The 18,010-nt window shown below is 57.3% G+C and overlaps 1 protein-coding gene and 1 pseudogene across 1 annotated transcript; both read right to left on the bottom strand.

The window, feature by feature from the left end:
* Nucleotides 1–5,457: 5,457 nt before the first annotated feature.
* On the bottom strand, nt 5,458–7,095 carry LOC115850722 (phosphoethanolamine/phosphocholine phosphatase-like; annotated as a pseudogene).
* Nucleotides 7,096–11,306: 4,211 nt separating this feature from the next.
* Nucleotides 11,307–13,889, bottom strand: LOC132595356 (voltage-dependent N-type calcium channel subunit alpha-1B-like). The gene is made up of 3 exons (XM_060293227.1): nt 13,830–13,889; nt 13,349–13,591; nt 11,307–12,960 (listed from the first exon to the last, which is right to left on the bottom strand). Exons 1-3 carry the CDS (start codon nt 13,833–13,835, stop codon nt 12,550–12,552), a joined length of 660 nt encoding a protein of 219 aa, XP_060149210.1. The 5' UTR covers nt 13,836–13,889; the 3' UTR covers nt 11,307–12,549.
* Nucleotides 13,890–18,010: the final 4,121 nt, after the last annotated feature.

Here is an 18,010-nt window from a genome sequence, read left to right as displayed (position 1 = left end):
AACCCTAACCCGTACCCTAAACCCTAATCCTTATCCGTGACTTAATTTTTTCTTTTGTATTTTAAAAAATATTTTTCTGGGGTTAAAACAAATTAGCAAAAAAACAAAATAAATCAGAAAGTAACCTGAGTGTCCCTCAAAAGCTCAGTCTGAAATACTTGGAACTTCTGTTCTACGGACTGTTATGTAGCCTATAAAAGGTGTGAGAGCTAAGTCTGTTTTTCTACAGTGAGAAACATGATGTTCCACATGTAAGGAGCACCTGCATAAAATGAGAAAGCTACACATTGTGCTGGTCGTTTCAGGGAGTGGGAAAGGAGGGCAAGTGGTAAAATATTATCTTTCCCTTTAATCCTTTAAAATTTCACTGGTTACAAAGCATTGAATTATAATTGTACTTTTAAAAAGTAACAATGGAAATTTAAAAGAAAAAATATGTATTGTTTTTAATTACATTTCATAGAATTATTATCCCTGAATCATAATTCTGTTAGTACACCAGTATAGAGATTATTTCTTAATATTTAGGTGAGAACCATTTCCTTCCGTTTTTGAGAATAATTCTGTAAACTAATTTCCAGTAATGGCACTCTTCCCCAAATCAAAGGTTTAACAAGGGAGATGCAAGCAGAATAATCATGAACACACAAAGCAATACAACAGGAACAAACAATTTCTAACTTCCAATAACAGTTCAATTTAGAAGAGGGTTTATATCTTCAGAACAAAAGCATTCCTCCTTGACTTTCTAACCAGTCAAAATCTGTGTATTCCACAGAAAACTGTGATGTTATTCCCATAAAACTACCCTTTACTGCTTCTGCCTCCATTAAATTTCCTAGGCACTAGTGTTTTAATGTACAGGTTAAAAACAAAATCCTAGTGTGATTTATTTATAATGCGTGTGTTCTTTGTCTTATCCTAGTGTCTAAAGTCTTCTCCATGGCTGGACCCCAAATAATATTCCTTTACGTGCTAAGTGACATCTGGAGAGTGGGAGAGGTTTAATAAATACCTTAACCCTAAAGCATACCCTAACCCGTACCCTAACCCTAATCCTAACCCGTACCCCAACCCATACCCTATCCCGTACCCTAACCCGTACCCTAAACCCTAACCCTAACCCTAACTCCTAAACCCTAACCCCCAACCCTAACCCTAACGCTAAACTCTAACCCTAACCCTTACCCCCTAACCCCAGCCCCGACCCCCGACCCCCGACCCCTGACCCCTGACCCTGACCCTCACCCTCGCCTGTAAAAACAAGGTCATATGACAATAATTCATTCCAGGAACACAACCATATTGAGGGAGAAAGGAAATAGCTACTCTAAGCTCTGGATGATAGACCAAAAACCATATTTAAAGAAAACTATGTCATTGCTGTTTTCTACTCCAACAGACGGGTATAATGAAGCAAGGAATCCCCCTGGCCCTCCAGGATCTGCCTGGGGACCTAATCTGGGAAATTCTTATACATCAAGAGATGGCTCTGAGCTGAATTTCTGCAAAACAAGACAATCCCGTGCAAAGAACAACCCAGTAGAGCTTTGTATCCCATCAGCTACAGGAAGAGAATGGCTGCAGGCTACTGAAAGCCAGCAGCATTTACAACTTAACTCCCATGGCCTCTGCAGTGGTACGTCTGAGTTTTCTGTTTGCTTCCCTTTTCTGACTCTCTTCTCAATAAATGCACATTTCTTAATATAATGTCATAGTGGAAGCAAAACAGACCTTCAATTTTTAGATCTCAATTTATAAAACACTTAGAGTTTCTAGGGGTTTTGCTTTTAAATTCAAGTACCACATAATTTGAAAATTGTACAAGTTCTAATTATTCAGTTCCAATACACCAAACACTGGAGAGGTCCCTCTCAGCAGGAGCGCCACCGATTCCACAATGAAAGGGTAACAAGGCGCCCTCCTCCCTTCTCTTCTGCCAGAGTGACCACTATGTGTTTAAATCCACGCCCCCTGGCAAGTTTCTAAGGTGAAATTCTGACACCCTTCCCTTTCCCATCCCAGCAGGTGGCCAAGGGCCGGCTGGGGCTGGAGAAGTGCAGTAACCAAGGCTGGGCCAGCTGGCCAGAGTGGGGGTTGGCGGGGCGGGGGGGCGGGGGGTCCCAGCACGTGAAATCACCATGCAGGATAAATCCCTTGGGCTTCCCATGGGCCAAGGGTGAGTCTCTCAAGGCACCGGCCCCTCTCAGGTTCTGCTTGCAGAGACATCGCGGGGGAGGGGCACTTGGCTGCTTAGGAAAACCGCGCACGAGTGAGCTTTACACCTGCAGATGTTCTGTAAAACGGGAGTGAGTAGGTTCGGGCTCGTCCTCAAAGCCTTTACTCCAAAGGCGAGCCCTTCCTGCTGCCGCCAGGTTAGGTAGCTCCGCGACTGTACCAAACAGCTCTGGTGTAATTCGTCGTTCCTTCCTCCACCCACCCCACCGAGCCCCTGTCCCCTTACCTGCGGTCCGCGGCCCTCCGCTCCGCGCTCGGATGCCGCTGGGGTGCCAGGGACCCACGGGACGGGTCGTTCCCAGCCGCCGCGCGCTGGCTCCTTAGACCCCCGCCGGCTCGCGCGGCGCCGACGGCGAGGAGCCCCGAGGACGCCCCGCGCCAGGTGCGCTCTGGCCGGGACGCCCGCTTCCGGGAGAGGCGCGCAGACCGCCGCAGCCAATGCCGACCAAAACCCGCCCCGGCAGCGCCGCGTCCGCGCGGCACAGCACGATCTCGGCGCTCTGGGCACGGGCGCCGCGGGCCGAGCGTCTCCTCTCCTGAGAGGCCGCTACGGAGGCCCCGGCGCGTGGGCCCCTGCGGCGCGGAAGACCGCTCCAGGCCGGACTCACCAACACCAAAACCGCCAGGAGGAGCGCTTGGCGGGACTCGGCAAACAACCCAACGTTTTAAATGGAAAAAGGACTTGAAAAGACCCTTCTCCAAATAAGACATACAAATGGTCAACAAGCACATGAAGAGACGTTAATCATCATGAGCCGTGATGAAATGCAAGTTAACACCACAGCGCCATACACCCCTCCACACACTAGAAGGCCTACAATCAAGAAAGCTAAAAATAACAGATGTTGGCAAAAATTTAGAGAAACTGATACAGAATTTCCCACAGGGAAAATGAATGAGTTCTGGAGGAGGATGCTGAGAATATTTGTACAACAACGTGAATGTAGTTAATGCCATGGACTGTATGCTCAAAACGATTTAAATGGCAAATGTTATGTTATGTGGGGGTGGGTGGGTAACATAATTTAACCCCTGCTTTATACCAGACCCCAGAGTCAAAGCTTCTCATCCATTTTCTCGCTTTTACTTAACCTCCTAGGATCTTCACACTCCCATTTAACAGACGAAGCTGAGCCTGAGAGGTTAAACTAAGTGACTTGCCCAAGGCTCACTCGGCCAAGTCTACACTGTTCAATGTTACTGTATTTACTGAGCACCTACTAGAGCACCTACTGAGCAATACCTCCAGCACCTGCTAGAGACATTGTGGGAGGACCAGGGTGAACGGGGGCTGAAAGCAGATTACAAAACATGGGTAGATCCTGGGGCCCTGGTCTCAGACACTGAAGTTTCTTGGAGTGGAGGGGATGGCCTGTGTCACACTTGTGGAGCCTTTTATTCCACCCCACCGCACCCCCAGAGGAGGGAAGCAGCTGGCCTGATACTGAATATTAGCTCAGCTGGGGAGGAGGCCTGGGGCTCTGGAGAAGGCACCTCCTGCCCCACTCCCCACATTGCCCCCTAGAGTCCAGTACGTGGGCACAAGCATCCCTGTGGCGGGGCAGGAGGCACATCTCATGGCACCCCTCTCCTCCCGCCCTGCAGTGGTGACACTGAACCCATACACGCGCCAGAAGGACGACGAACTCTCCTTCTCTGAGGGCACCATTATCTGCATCACCCGCCGCTACTCCGATGGCTGGTGTGAGGGCATCGGCTCAGAGGGGTCTGGATTCCTCCCCGGGAACTATGTGCAGGCCAGCTGCTGACGCCTGGGATCTCTGGGATGCTGACCCAGGCACCGCCTTCAGTGAGCCTCTTGAGTCCCACTCCAAAGCCTGCTCCAGTCAAGACTGGACCAGTCCTGCACGCCTCCTGGGCTGTGAGCTGTGTCTGTTCCTTCCCCCCAGTGCAGTGGGAAGGGGTCCTGGTAAAGACAGAGGAGGCACCCAGAGGCCTGCTGGAGACAGGAAAGAACTGGAAGCCAGGGAGTTTGGTGCCCTTATCCACAGGGGACCCTTACGCCATGAAGACAGGGTCTCCAGCTGCAAGTGCCGACTTTGAATACAATCCTGACGACCTCCTGATGGTTGTCCTGCAGGGCTAGCGGCCGAGGGACTGAAAGGCAGCCCACTTGCACGGCTCCCGCTAATTGAGCCTCCTCTGCCTGCCCTAAGCAGCAGAATCTCCCATGTCCTCGGTGCTCACGGAGCCTCCACACTAGACCCCTGTGCCCCTCCGCTCTCCCATGTCCTCCGTGCTCACGGAGCCTCCACACTAGACCCCTGTGCCCCTCCGCTCTCCCATGTCCTCGGTGCTCACGGAGCCTCCACACTAGACCCCTGTGCCCCTCCGCTCTCCCATGTCCTCGGTGCTCACGGAGCCTCCACACTAGACCCCTGTGCCCCTCCGCTCTCCCATGTCCTCGGTGCTCACGGAGCCTCCACACTAGACCCCTGTGCCCCTCCGCTCTCCCATCTCCTCGGTGCTCACGGAGCCTCCACACTAGACCCCTGTGCCCCTCCGCTCTCCCATCTCCTCGGTGCTCACGGAGCCTCCACACTAGACCCCTGTGCCCCTCCGCTCTCCCATGTCCTCGGTGCTCACGGAGCCTCCACACTAGACCCCTGTGCCCCTCCGCTCTCCCATGTCCTCGGTGCTCACGGAGCCTCCACACTAGACCCCTGTGCCCCTCCGCTCTCCCATCTCCTCGGTGCTCACGGAGCCTCCACACTAGACCCCTGTGCCCCTCCGCTCTCCCATGTCCTCGGTGCTCACGGAGCCTCCACACTAGACCCCTGTGCCCCTCCGCTCTCCCATCTCCTCGGTGCTCACGGAGCCTCCACACTAGACCCCTGTGCCCCTCCGCTCTCCCATCTCCTCGGTGCTCACGGAGCCTCCACACTAGACCCCTGTGCCCCTCCGCTCTCCCATGTCCTCGGTGCTCACGGAGCCTCCACGCTAGACCCCTGTGCCCCTCCACTCTCCCATCTCCTCGGTGCTCGCGGGGCCTCCACACTAGACCCCTGTGCCCCTCTGCGGAGGTGGGCTGCACCCTGCTCTTCTGCCTGCTGCCTGCTTTGTTGTGTATTCAGGCTTGGTTCCCCAAGCTGGGCACTCCTCCAAGAGTGGGGACCAGCTCTCTCACTTAAGTGGGGCTCTCTGAGAGCAGAGATCACCTCGCCCTCGTCCCTCAGACTGCAGCGTGAGAGATCTCGCTCACCTCTGCCCCTTCACCTCCTTTACAGCTCTGAAACACCAAAAGAGGGAGGTGGGCCTTGGGTTTCCACTGGCTCTGCTTTAGAGCATCATGGCTTTCTGTTCCATACGGGAGGAGGGGGACTCAGAGGGCCCCGTCAGTGGGGTGACTTTGGTTAAGTCCCTGGTTTCTTGCTGCATAGACGAGGCTGGGGTGCGAGGAGACACCGTCGGGCTCTGTGAGGTCCCTGGCTGGCCAGACCCGAGCCCCGGGACAGTGTGCTACCTCTTTCCACCAGCAGGAGGGGACCGTTCCCTCCAGCTTTTTTTCCTGTGGGGATGCGACAGAGTGGGGGCGGGGAGGGAGACAAGGAGTGTAGTGTAGGGTCACAGTAGGTAAAGCGAGATCTAGGCCTGGGACCGTCGGCAGGGAGCGCCACCTCTCTCCGCAGGGAGTCCGGTGCGGGGGAGGTCGCGGGGGGGCATTTCGGGGCCTGGGTCCCCTGGACAGAAGACTGGAGGAGGGAGGCCATGCAGCCCAAGGCAACAGTTTCCCGCGACGCGGCGGGACATGTTCCTTCTCTACCCTGACAGGGAACCCCGTCCTCCCAGCTGGGAGGACAAGGTTTTTGGAAACACTGCTGCCTGCTCAGATATGCGCGCCACCCTGGTGCGGCCAGACCCCGGAATTCGCTTGCAGTGGAACTGGGGGAGGCAGCCGAGCTGGGTTAACTGCACAGATGGGGACAGCTCCCAGCTCCCTCCTCCAGTCCCCAAATGGACCACCCTGGGATTCCAGGAAATCCCGGAGGGATATACCAAAACGAAAGGGAGAGGGAGTAATAAAACTAGCTTTCTCTTTCCCGACCCCCACCGCCCCACCCTCTCCCCGCCCGGGTGCCCTCTGCAGGCCACGTCCTCAGCACCTGTTGCAGGTGTAGGCACACTTCGGTGGAGGTTTCCCAGGGCACCACCCTGGCGCGGAAGGAGCTGGACTCGGCCTTCTGCGCCTCCTGCGTAAGGCGGTGCATGCGTAGCGGTGGCGCAGGAAGGCCACGTCGCCGCCTGCCAGCAGCCCCATGGGGCAGAAGTCGTTGGCGCCGCCGCTCACGTAGAAAAGGCGCTCGAAGTGCACGCCGTCGTGGGCCCGCTCGCGCAGGTAGTCGCTGAGCACCTTGTGCTTGCACATGTTGGCGGGGTAGCGAGCGCAGCTGTGCGCGTGGAAGGGCCGCAGCGCCAGCAGCCCCCAAGGGTCGCGTCCCGACGGGTTGCTGAAGATGCGCCGGAACAGGCCGTGGTGGCCGGCGGCGCGCAGCGCACTCTCCACGCCAAAGGTGTTGGCGTCTGAGATGAGAATAGCCTCAAAGCAGGCGCCCTGCTTGGCCACAAACTGCAGCAGCTCGCCCATGCCGGGCGACAGGGGGATGGCCTCGTAGATGGCGCGCAGGTCCCGCGGCCGCACGCCCTACTCGCCCAGGTACTGGAAGACGCGCTGCATGTACTCGTTGTAGAAGCCCTCGCGCTAGGTGGCACGCAGGCTCTCAGGCAGCCGCTGGCCCGCCGCGGCCCGCGCACGACAGACTCGTCGCTGTTTTCGTCCACGATAGTCTCGTCAAAGTCGAAGGTCAGGAGGAAGCGCGGCACGCCCGGCGCAGCCATCCCGCTGTCCTCTACCAGCTTTGTCCTGAGCGAGCGAATCCTTTTGTGGTCACCAAAAAGAGTCCCTCCGAGGAAAGGGGGACAGGACCTCTGAGCTTCACCTTCAGGGTGGGGAGCGGCGGCTGCAGAGGTCTGTCCTGGCTGAGTTTGGAGTGTAAAGAGTGGGGAGAGCGCCTAGCTGAGGTATTTGGGCGCAGGATGGAGCAAGGGGTGCTTACGGGAATTGGAGGGGACGCTGTGTCTTATCCATCCCCGGATTTCTGGGCTCCGGCTCTCACGAGTCCCTCCAGTCCAGAGGGTCCGTGAATGATGTGCATGTGGGCCATTCCCTCCACTTGCCCCCCATCCCCATGTTATGTATTTTTAACCACAATAAAAAAAATGAATGAAGCACTGATAATACATGTTACAACATGGATAAACATTGAAAACATTCTAAGTCAAAGAAGTCATACTGAAAAGGCCACTCATATCACAATCATCTTGTGTGCTTTAAATCCATAGCAGTTTTGAAAATGAGGGGATGGGACTTCCCTGGTGGTCCAGTGGTTAAGACTCTGCGCTCCCAATGTAGGGGGCACAGGTTCGATCCTTGGTCGGGGAACTAAAATCCCGCTTGCACAGCATGGCCAAAAAATAAAATAAAATAAAATAAACGTCATTGGCCTGGTTTTGGGTCATAGCATCGCCCTTGAACCATCAGAGCACCCATAAGGTGTACCATGGGATTGGCTAGATGTGGATCATACGCCCATCTTCAAGGTGGGTGGAACGTAGCATCAGCCCTCTGGAACTGTTTGGACTGGAAACAGGTAAGAAGTGCCCAGAGGAAAGCTGAGGTTCTGGACTTTGGCATGAGAACAGATGCTGGCTTGGGGAAAGCGGCAGATTCAATTGCCCAGCAGCATGGTCAGCTCAGTAATTGGCCACAGAGGCTTGACGGGGACCAGACTGGCCTGAGCTGGAGGACCACAGATGCCTGCCTGTGTGGTCAGAGGTCAAGGGCTGTCCTGAGACTTGATGTCTGTTGATGCCCACTCAGATGGGACAAAGGATGCCTGCAGTCCCAGGAGGGCCCCACCAGCCCTCAGGAGGCAGCATCTGGGGGCTGGTAGGTCGCTGCACCAAGTTCTGTATAAATTCATAACATGACCATGGAGTGACCTCAGCCAGGCCTGTGCTGGACCGGGGCTGCCCAGGCCAAGTGGGGCCAGCACTACTCTTTCCAGTTCAGATGGTAGGAGGAAACCCTGTGGACTTCTGAGGCCCTAACAACTGTTGACTGAGGTTGAGTTGGATTTGAAACAGTCAGTGACCGGAGCAGACATTTCATTCTTCTGCTATCAGGTTCCAGGACGGGGGGTAGATAACCAGCGGTCCAGGTGAACCCCACACTCATGAGTGACCCAGGGCAAGTCCTGTCCATCCTAGAGGACTCAGAGGTGTGGGGTTGGGGGGGTCGTGGGCCAGTTATCCTTAACACTAACCCACTAACCCTAATGCCCAAATCTCTACTGTTAACTCCCTAACCCTAACCTCCTAATCTCTAAACCTAAACCCTAATACTCCTAACCCCTAGCCCCTATATACTCGACCTTGCCCTGTAAACTCCTAACCCTTACCCTGACCCTGACTCAGACAATCTAACCTAACCCTCTAACCCTGACCCTCTAGCCTGCATCCTTTAACTCTAATCCCTCCAAACCTCATCCTCTTTTTTTGTTGTTTTTTTGTTGCACCTGGTCTTTAGTTGCAGCAGGCAGGCTCCTTAGTCGTGGCTCGTGGGCTCCTTAGTTACAGCTTGCCAACTCCTTAGTTGTGGCATGCGGTCTCCCTAGTTGTGGCATGCAAACTCTTAGTTGTGGCATGAATGTGGGATCTAGGGCCCTGACCAGGGATTTGACCCAGGCCCCCTGCACTGGAAGCACGGAGTCCTATCCACTGCGCCACCAGGGAAGCCCTTCATCCTCTTAATGTACCCTCTAATTCTGCCCCTGAGCCTCTAACCCTGACCCTGACCCTACATTCTAACCCTGAGCCCTGAGCCTGAATTTCTATCCTTACTCCTGACCCTCTAACTCTGAACCTTACTCTACTCCTAACCCTAACCTCTGAGCCTGACCATGATCCTACACCACCCTTAACCCTAATCCGAATATAGGTCCATATTAGAACAGATTGAAAATTTGAACCCTACTCCAATCCCTTTTCCCTGTGTAATCAGAACCATAATTTTCATTTTTGGCTGAAACCTAAGCCTGTTCAATTACGCCTTTTCTAAATGAACTCTAATATACAGTAAACTGAACAAAACCTTAGTTCTTATACCCACATAACCCTACACTGTTAGTGGTTATATAGACAAACCCTTTGCCTGTAACCTAACCCTAACCTCTAATTCCTAACCCCAACTCTAACTTACATCCCAACCTCAACCCCAAACCTAACTCTAACCTCTAACCGTTAACCCACCCAACACAGCCACCCCAAACCTCAGCCAATGCCTGCTCAACTCCCAAACTGTATTCCTAACCCTAAAACAACCACATCCCCCATGAGTCCTTATCCTGGCTCCTCCAGCCACAAGCCTACCCTGATCCTCACCATGACGCTGGGCCTAATCCACCCTTGCATCCTATCAGCCCCAGAGCAAGTTGAAGAGGTTCTCACCTTCTTCTGAGCCCTGTGCCCTCCGCCCCCGAGCCCTGTACCCACGGAGATGGCTCATCCGCCTGGCTCCGCACCCCTTGCATATATCACCCAGCAGCATGGTGGTGTTTTGTTTTTTGCTAAGTTTTATTTTAATCCAAGGACTTTGCTTCATACAAAATGTCATTGTAGAAACAATAGCAGAATCCAAAGTTTGGCTGATAAATATTACTCAGGCAGCAAACTAGTCAATCACAGAATTTTTTTTAAAGCAAGTCCCAGTTGTGGTGCATGGTTGGGACTTCTCTTTTTGTTTTTGTTTTTTTTAAACACTGTTCTTAAATATAAAGTTTTGCAACAAACCCTTGATTTATATCAAATATAATTAAAAATTAACAAATGAATACATTTTATCAAAAAGTACGAAGATATACATGTCATGCACATACTTGAATATATGTATATATGTATATATTTTACATGCACACAGAACTTATTCAAACTACAGCCACTGCTTGACTGGTTCCAGATGCAGACAACTGGTTGATGCTCTTCAAATTTGGCAACTCACTATGAGATTTGGGGGGAAACGTGACAGCTGAGAAGAGACAGTACAGAAACAAAACGCAGAGTCGGGAAAACAAGACAGTATATCCCCTGCTCTCTGTAATTTTCACCAATTCCAGTGTCTAGAAGAATCCAGACAAGCCAGCATGGCTGGGTGGGTCCAGAAAAGTGGATTCTCTGCCCAACATGGCCTGGGGAAGCAGCTGTGGTTCTGCACAGAATGAATACACTCAAAATAATGTGGGCAGAGGGACCAGAGACAAAACATCTACCAAAATACACAAGCTTCTGCTCTGCAGCAGGAGCCAGGGATGACATGCACAGCCCGAGATTCCGATTTTAATTATATCTTACTTGAGTAAAATACTCTGTTATTTTAAAGTTTCAGAGTGTTGTGCCTTCGAGTAAGGAAATTCTATAAAATGGTTTGGTCACAATCATGCTCAAACCCTAGAACAGGTGGCGGTCTTGTGTGTTTTATTTCTAATATAAAACGTGTGTCTTTCGTTGCATAGCCCTATGGGTTAACGGCGTCCACTCACGGGGACACACAGACACGCACACACACACATCACACTCCAAGTCTCTTTAGGAGAATCATGGGGTAAAAGCCAATGGGAACACTCAAATGGTCCGGCAAAGAGATCATCTCACATTTCAAACTGCGGAGGACACACCCGAATCTACTCATCTAAATGCTCCTTTTGTTCACAAAACAGAGGCTCTCCAGTGCTTTATGCACCACGTCCCAACAGTGGCCTTTTTTGAATGTGGCCCTGAAGCGGGGCTTCGTTTGGCTGCCTGCTTTCCCACCTCTTGTGCCAGAAAGAGTGTGGGCTCAGACGCCCAGCTCAGCAGCTGCAGCAGCTGCTGCTTCCTCCGAGCTCCGGCCTCATTTCCGTTTGGTTCCCAGCTGCCCTCATCCGCTCAGACGCGGGCACTCCTCCTGCCCCCACCCATCCAACCTCCCCCGCTTCCCCCCAGCCTCTCCCCGATGCGTCTTCTGTGAAAAGAAACTTGCACAGCTACAGAGATTGCGCCCTGCCTGTCAGGCACCCCGTCCCTGAGAATCGGGTGTAGAAAGACTGGCCGGCCCGCGCGGGCCATGCTACACGTGCCCTGCAGCCTCTACTGGTTCGAGGAAAAAGGGCAAACGGCCGCTTCATTCCAACTACGACGGACCTACTGCATGTTTTCTGCACGTTCTCCATTACATCCGCTTTCTACTCAGTTGCTGTTTGCAACAGTTTCCACAAAGCCCACTCGCAGTCCACACAGGCCTCCCGTCCCGCCCCCGGGGGCCCGCGCGAGGGGCTAGGAGGTCAGGCACTTGGTCGAGAGCCGCGGGAGCCGGGGTGGTCTGGTCGGCCGCCTGGACTGGACACAGAGCATGTCCTCCAGCAAGCCGAGAACACACATCCTGAGAGGCTGAGGTCCTCCTATAGGTTTCATGTTTTACAGTCATGTTAACATTCCCTTCCCCATTATTCTGGTTTTTTATTTTTATTTTCTGATCAAGTATATAGAGTCAACAAACGAGTGAAGGGTGTCGTGACTAAAAATCAAAACCAACAGCAAGAACGTTGTCCAGATTTGGTCCCTGTCAGGGCTGACTGTGTCTGGGAGAGGACAGAGCATCGGCGTGTGTTTCTAGTGCCTATTTGCCATTTTAGGTACGAAGGGCGCCACCGGACTGTTGGTGTGCGGGGACTGACGAGACCTGCTCGGTTTACCACCGACTCTGTCCTGAGGTCTCGCCCGCCCCTCTGCACCACACGTTTGCATGAAGGATGATCCTCACAAGATTCAGACCTCCTGCAAAACGTTCCCAGCACACACCTCGGATGCTGGGTCCTCCACCCAGTGCCGCTCAGCACACACAGCCGCGTCCTGTGTAGGCTCTGAGCTGTGAGACCCAGGGAGGCAGCGCGGGAGGGGGAGAGGGGGAGCCACATCCCTCTACAAACCGCTCCACCCAGCGCGAGGGAGGAGACGCAGGGGCGAGGCGGTCCTCCCGGGGCTGCGGCCCCCGCCTCAGCGCCCGAGCGCCCCCGGAGCCCAGCGCGGATGATAAAACTCATCACCTGGGACGCGCCCGCCGGTCGCGGTGCGGCTAGCACCAGTGGTCTTGGTCGGGGTGGTGGTAGCTGCGCCGCCCCCGGCCGGCCCCGCCAGAGCTGAGCCCCAGAGTGCAGTGGTAGCCGTTGGGCACCCGGCGGAGGGGGTGCGACTGGGAGGTCAGGGAGGACACGTAGGAAGTCCGGGACGAGCGGCCCGAGTTGGTGGCCACGGCCTCCTCGAAGGTGAGCGTGTCCTCAGGTTGGGTGCGGGCAGCAGCCTCGCTGTCCAGACGCCGCCCCAGGTACGGGTCGGAGCCGATCCGAGAGCTGGCGGCCAGGGGCTGGCTGAGGGGTCTCTCTGGAGCAGGGCGTTGTGTTCTGAAAGGCCACGGCTAAGCCGGCCGGGGGAGAAGGCAGGGAGGCTGGTCTGAGCCCCAGCAAAGTGGACGGGTGAGGAGTTGGCCGTCTTATAGGCGACGCTGGGACGGAGCGTCAGCGGGGTCTGGGGCAGCTGCCTCCGCCCGCCGCGGCCAGGGGTGCTAGCACCAGATGTTGGCAGCAGGGGGCTCCCGTTCGCTGAAGCACTGCCCTGCAGGAAACGGGAACACAGCAACCCCCAGTCAAAGGACAGGGCGAACAGAGCACAGCGCAGCGGAGAGCCATGGCGGGGGGGCGGGGGCGGGCAGCTGGGATGGACCCGGGGCGGCCCCAAGAGAGTCGGATGGCAGTCTGGGGATGGTGGTGACAGCAAGGGATAGGCACAGGGCCAGGGACCAGGAGACCACAGCCCAGCCCAGCTCAGTCAGAAGGAAAGCAAAGAAGGGACTGGACAGCGGGAGGGCCAGGGCTCCGCCCGGCAGGATGGACGGGCCCGGGAAGCAAGGAGGGCAGGCTTGGGCCTAGGAACCAGGACGGGAAGCGGCTCCCTCCCGGACCCCAGGGAGCGCGGGCGAGGCGGGGTCCTGAGGCCCACGTACCTGTCTCGGGGGTCCTGGCTCCTGCCCAGCGGTTGGCGACGCAGGGTGACTGCTGAGGGAGGGCTGGGGCTGTGGCGGCTCACGGCCCCCAAAGCGGTCGCAGGAGTAGAAGCGCTGCTTCTCGGAGGAGGCGGAGGGCTGCCTTCGCTCCTGGGACCGGCCCCGCTCCTGCCTGCGCTCCCGCCGGCAGCCTGCTGGCCCGTCCCCCGGGGGGCGGCCCTGGCCCCGCGGCGCTGTTGGGTGCTGGCGCGGGGAGAGGAGAAGTCAGCACAGCCAAGCCGGCGGCGAGACAGACCCCACCCCGGCCTGGCCCCCCAGGGCCAGCAGAGGGTCCCAGAGCAGAGCTGGGTGGGGGGCTCCTGCCTGGTCTCAGGCTCAGGGCTGGCTGTGGGGTTGTGAGGTGCAGAAAGGAAGAGGGTTCCCATGTGCTCTTGAACCCCCAACTCGAGCCACCGCCCCTCGAGAGACCCCTCGCACGCACCGCCATCTATGTCTGCGGACAGGCTGGGCCCCTTCTCCAGGGACCTCGGCTTCCTGTCCCTGCGGCGATGGCAGCGGTGGTGATGGTGGGGGGCGGCCTGGCTGGCCGGAGCGCGGTCCAGGGCGGCGTTGCACAAACGAGCCACGGGGGGACGCTGGGGCGCCAGAGTGGAGATGGAGCGCTTCATGGGGCTGGCGTCTGGGGCCGGCTGCGGGCGGGGACAGGGGTGCGCGCACGGCCTGAGAGTGGGGTCCAGGGAGGCCCAGGGTGGCGGGGAAGCCGCCATGACCCGGGGCTGGGCAGACCACAGGACACGTCCCATCGGGAGGAATGGGCCTGGGACTCTATCCCTGAAGTTGGGGCGTCTCCCCAGACAAGGGAGGCTGTGCCCCAGAGTGCTGGGGGGGGAGGGGGGAGCATGGCGCCACGGAGGGCCTGGCCTGCGGTCTGGCAGGGTCCCTGGGGAGGCCCACTGCGGGGCTGGGGTTCAGGGACCACCAAGCCCCGCCCTCTCCCTGGACTGGTCTTGCTCATCAGAGACCCACCGCTTCTTCAGAAGCGCTCTTTGCACAAAATGCTGTTTGTGTGCCTGTCTGTCTCTCCCAGGCCGGGCGGGGCCCAGGAGGCCTCTTGGCCTCAGCGTCCCTACAGGACAGGGAGGTGCAAGGAAGAGGGAGCCTATTGGCCTGGCTGGAAGGATCCCGGGGCGGGGGGGGGGGGGGGGGGGGCAGAGCTTCCTCAGCGGCCTCGGTGAGACCACTGTGCCAGCCCTTCCGTCCATCCAGCACCGTGAGGCTGCTCCCCCAGGGCTGAAAGCACACGGAAACCCACGGAAATGGGCTCACCCAGAGCCACTGCTCGGGCTCAAGCAGCAAGGAGGGAGAAGAGGCGCCAGCTTGGCACCGAAGGGACGTGGCCAGGCCAGGAGGGCACCAGGCGCAGTGGGCAGAGACGGGGGAGTGAGGGCTTGGAAGAGGAATGCTCAACCCAGGGGCTGAGCCCGGGAAACAGTGCTGTAGCCCCCTGGCCAGGGGCTTCCTGCCAGGTGGTCAAGCGAGTCCCAGAGAAAGAACGTCCAGTGTCCAGAGAGGGAGCAGGGTCACCCCCAGGGCTCCGAGAGGACATGAGGGAAAAGGGTGGCTTGAGGAGGCCCTGTGTGTGATCTCTGGGGGAGTGAAGAGCTGGAGTGGGAGCGGCGTGTCCCAGAGACAGGGAAGGGCTGGGTCAGTGACGGGGCAGTGGGGACTCTTGCTGGCCTGGCCACACCTCTCGAGGCCAGCACCGTGTTCTGAGGGTTCCAGACAGGGCCGGTGGTGTCCAGGCTACAGTGCATTCGGGGAGGCTCCACCCCAGCAAAGCCCGCATGTGGGACACAAGCTCCTCCACGCCAAGTCTCCTCACCCCCAACCCCCTCCCATGACCCCAGCCCTCCCAGGCCACCCACCTGAGTCTCTGCTGCCAGGCGAGGCATGGAGGCCGCTCGGCCCTGGCTCTCCAGCCCGGGTTGGGGCTCCCCGTCAGGGCCTCTCAGGGGCATGCTCTGCATCTGGACATCCACAGCCTGGGGGGACAGAAGCCCCACAGTCACACCCACCCCCATCACACTCTCACCTTCTCCCCCATGCCAGCCTCCCCCCATCCTGCTCTCGCCCTCACCCTCCCACTCTCACCCCACCCCCAACTCGGCCCCCAGCCCTGGGAGCCCTCACCGGTTTTCCTGTCTGCACTACCGGGATCTCCGCGGAGTGGCCACGCTCCAGGGGCGTCGTCACCTCGCAGGGCACCTCCTGGGTCCTCTGAGTGCCCCAGGAGACCGACTCCTTTATGCCACCCTCTTGGGTATGTCTGTGGAGGAGAGAGGATTGTCCTGTGGGCCTGGAGGTCCATGGGCCACAGAACCTGGCTCCCACCCGCCAGAAACCTCCACCCCGACCCTGTTCTGGGCTAGAAGGAGCCCAGAGGAAGGAGGCCCCTTGAGTGTGGCCACTCTCCAGTGGAGGTACAGCAGTGGTCGTGCCCGCTCAGAGTTAATGGGCAGAGAGCCAGGAATCTCAGGGAGCAGCAGAGGGGCGAGACCAGGGCAAACAGACAGGAGTCTCTGCCTGGGCCTAGACCCTCTTGGACATGGCACTCTGTGCATCTCCTGACCCTCCCCAGCTCACCAAGCCCATCCACTTCCACCCACCACGAGACCTCACCTGGTCTCTTCACTGCCAGAACCTGGAGTTAGCCAGCACACCCGGGGAGGAACTCCAAAGGCTACCCCGTCACGGCCCTGGCTGCCCACCCTGGCCCCAGGTGTCAGTGTGGACACAGCTCTCCTTCTTGGGGACAAAGCTACAGCCTTTCATGCACGGCCTCCAGGCAGGCTCGACTCACATGCCGGGCAGGGGAGGACCAAGGAAGACACTAGAGGCGTCTGCATATGGCCTGGAGGAGCCACTTAGCTCCCAGAGGCTGTGCTGAGCCAGGGGAGAGATGCAAGCCCAGAATCGAGCACAGAGACAGACAGCGTGGACAGAATCAGAAAGATGAAAGCTCTGGTGGGAAGCCTATTCAGAGAGGGAGACAGCAGTCAGGCCCCAGACACTTGCTGGCTGAGTCTCCGGAGCACTGAGGCTCTTGAGAGGGCGGAGCGCTGGAGGGATGGGAGGTGCTTACTCACCAAGGGGGTGACGGAGGATGCAGGGGCAGGTGGGAGCAGGCTTGGGGATGGGGCCATGTGGCCTGCTCGCCCACCCGGGAGGGAGGCCTGGCGGTGTCCTCAGTTTACCCCCCTCCTTGCAGCTCAGCCGCTGGGCCCTCAGCAGCAGGGTGGGAGGGACATGGGACCGCCCAGGCCCCAGAGGCTGTTCTCACCCCACAGGGCCCTCCGGAGCCCCAGGAATGAAGGCAGGATGCCTCTCTCCAGCACCCTTCCTTCTTAAGGCTCCGTGAACCCACGAAGCCCTAGAGACAACGCTCCCTCCCCAGCCCGGGAAGTTCTGCACATGCGGGGCTGGGGGCAGGCTCCTCAGGTGCACCCTGCAGAGACCTTGCAGGCCGCTGCTCCCCCAGGGTCGGACCCTCAGGGCTAGACAACTCCACCCACATCAGGGGCTTAGGGGACAGAGGAGCAGAGTGTGGTCCTGAGCTCGGAACAAAAACAGGCTCTGTCAAAAAAGCTGGTCTGTCCCCTCCTTTCTAGGGAAGAGAAGGGAAGGAGAAGAGGCAGCTGGTGGGCTCCAGCTCCATGTTCCCGAGCCTCCCCGGGGGCTCTCAGAGGGGCAGCCCTGGGGGACAAGGGGCCAGTGCAGGGACACCTCGTGGTGTCTGCTTCCCTCTGTTTGGGAAGGAAGCAGAGATGTTCGGGGCAGAGAAGAGAAAGAAACAGTGAGACAACACAGCAGCAGACAAACAGATGGACAAGCCCCAGAAGAGACACGGGAGCCCGGCCGCAGCACAGACAGCCTGCAGGGTGTGGGCGAGGGGTCTACCTTGTATGCAACTCGAGCAGGGCATTTCTTCCCCAGCCCCAGGGGCGGGGACATGTGTTTCAGCATCTCAAACATATCATTGTAACAGATGCGCCCACTGGAGGCCCGGCCCACAGGACAGAGGCAGAGTGGGGTCCACGGGAGGGGCGCAGCAGGAGGGAAGGGGGAGGAAGCAGACAAGAAAACAGAGCCAGTTAACCAGCGTCGGATTAAACGAAAAAACAGGTCAAATGAGGGATTTCTCTGCTGGGCTCGATCCCCTCCTTGCCCCAGCCTCACCTCCGCACTCTGGTCCCACGCAGGGAGCGGGCGGGGGGGCATCTGAGCTAATGAACATGGAGGGAATGACAGGCTGCATCGGGGCGGCTTTGGGTTGTCAACTCTGATTTTACACTTTCAGAAGCCATGGGTAATGCCAAATTGGAAAAGAGCTGTTTCACCATGCCAGGGCAGCTGGCAGAGTTAAGTGACCAGCAGGGCCGGCTGGAGACCCACAGCAGAGACGTCAGCTTGCCTGATGAGCCAATTCACGCTCAATTGGCTTCCAAGCTAGCCGAGAGGCTTAAGAAGTGGAGAAAAGTCTGAAGCAGGCCAGAAAACGAGAGCGAGAACCACGCTGTTCTGCAGGGAGCCCCGAGGCTCTAGAGACGAAGTCCACGGGGCCAAGGCCAGCTCCAGGCCCAGAGACACCCGAGGCCGGCCCGG

This window comes from Globicephala melas, unplaced genomic scaffold (genome assembly GCF_963455315.2).
Source record: "Globicephala melas unplaced genomic scaffold, mGloMel1.2 SCAFFOLD_339, whole genome shotgun sequence".
Taxonomy (NCBI): Eukaryota; Metazoa; Chordata; class Mammalia; order Artiodactyla; family Delphinidae; genus Globicephala; species Globicephala melas.
The sequence above is the reverse complement of the archived record's forward strand: the minus strand, read 5'-3'. Positions and strand labels throughout refer to the sequence as shown.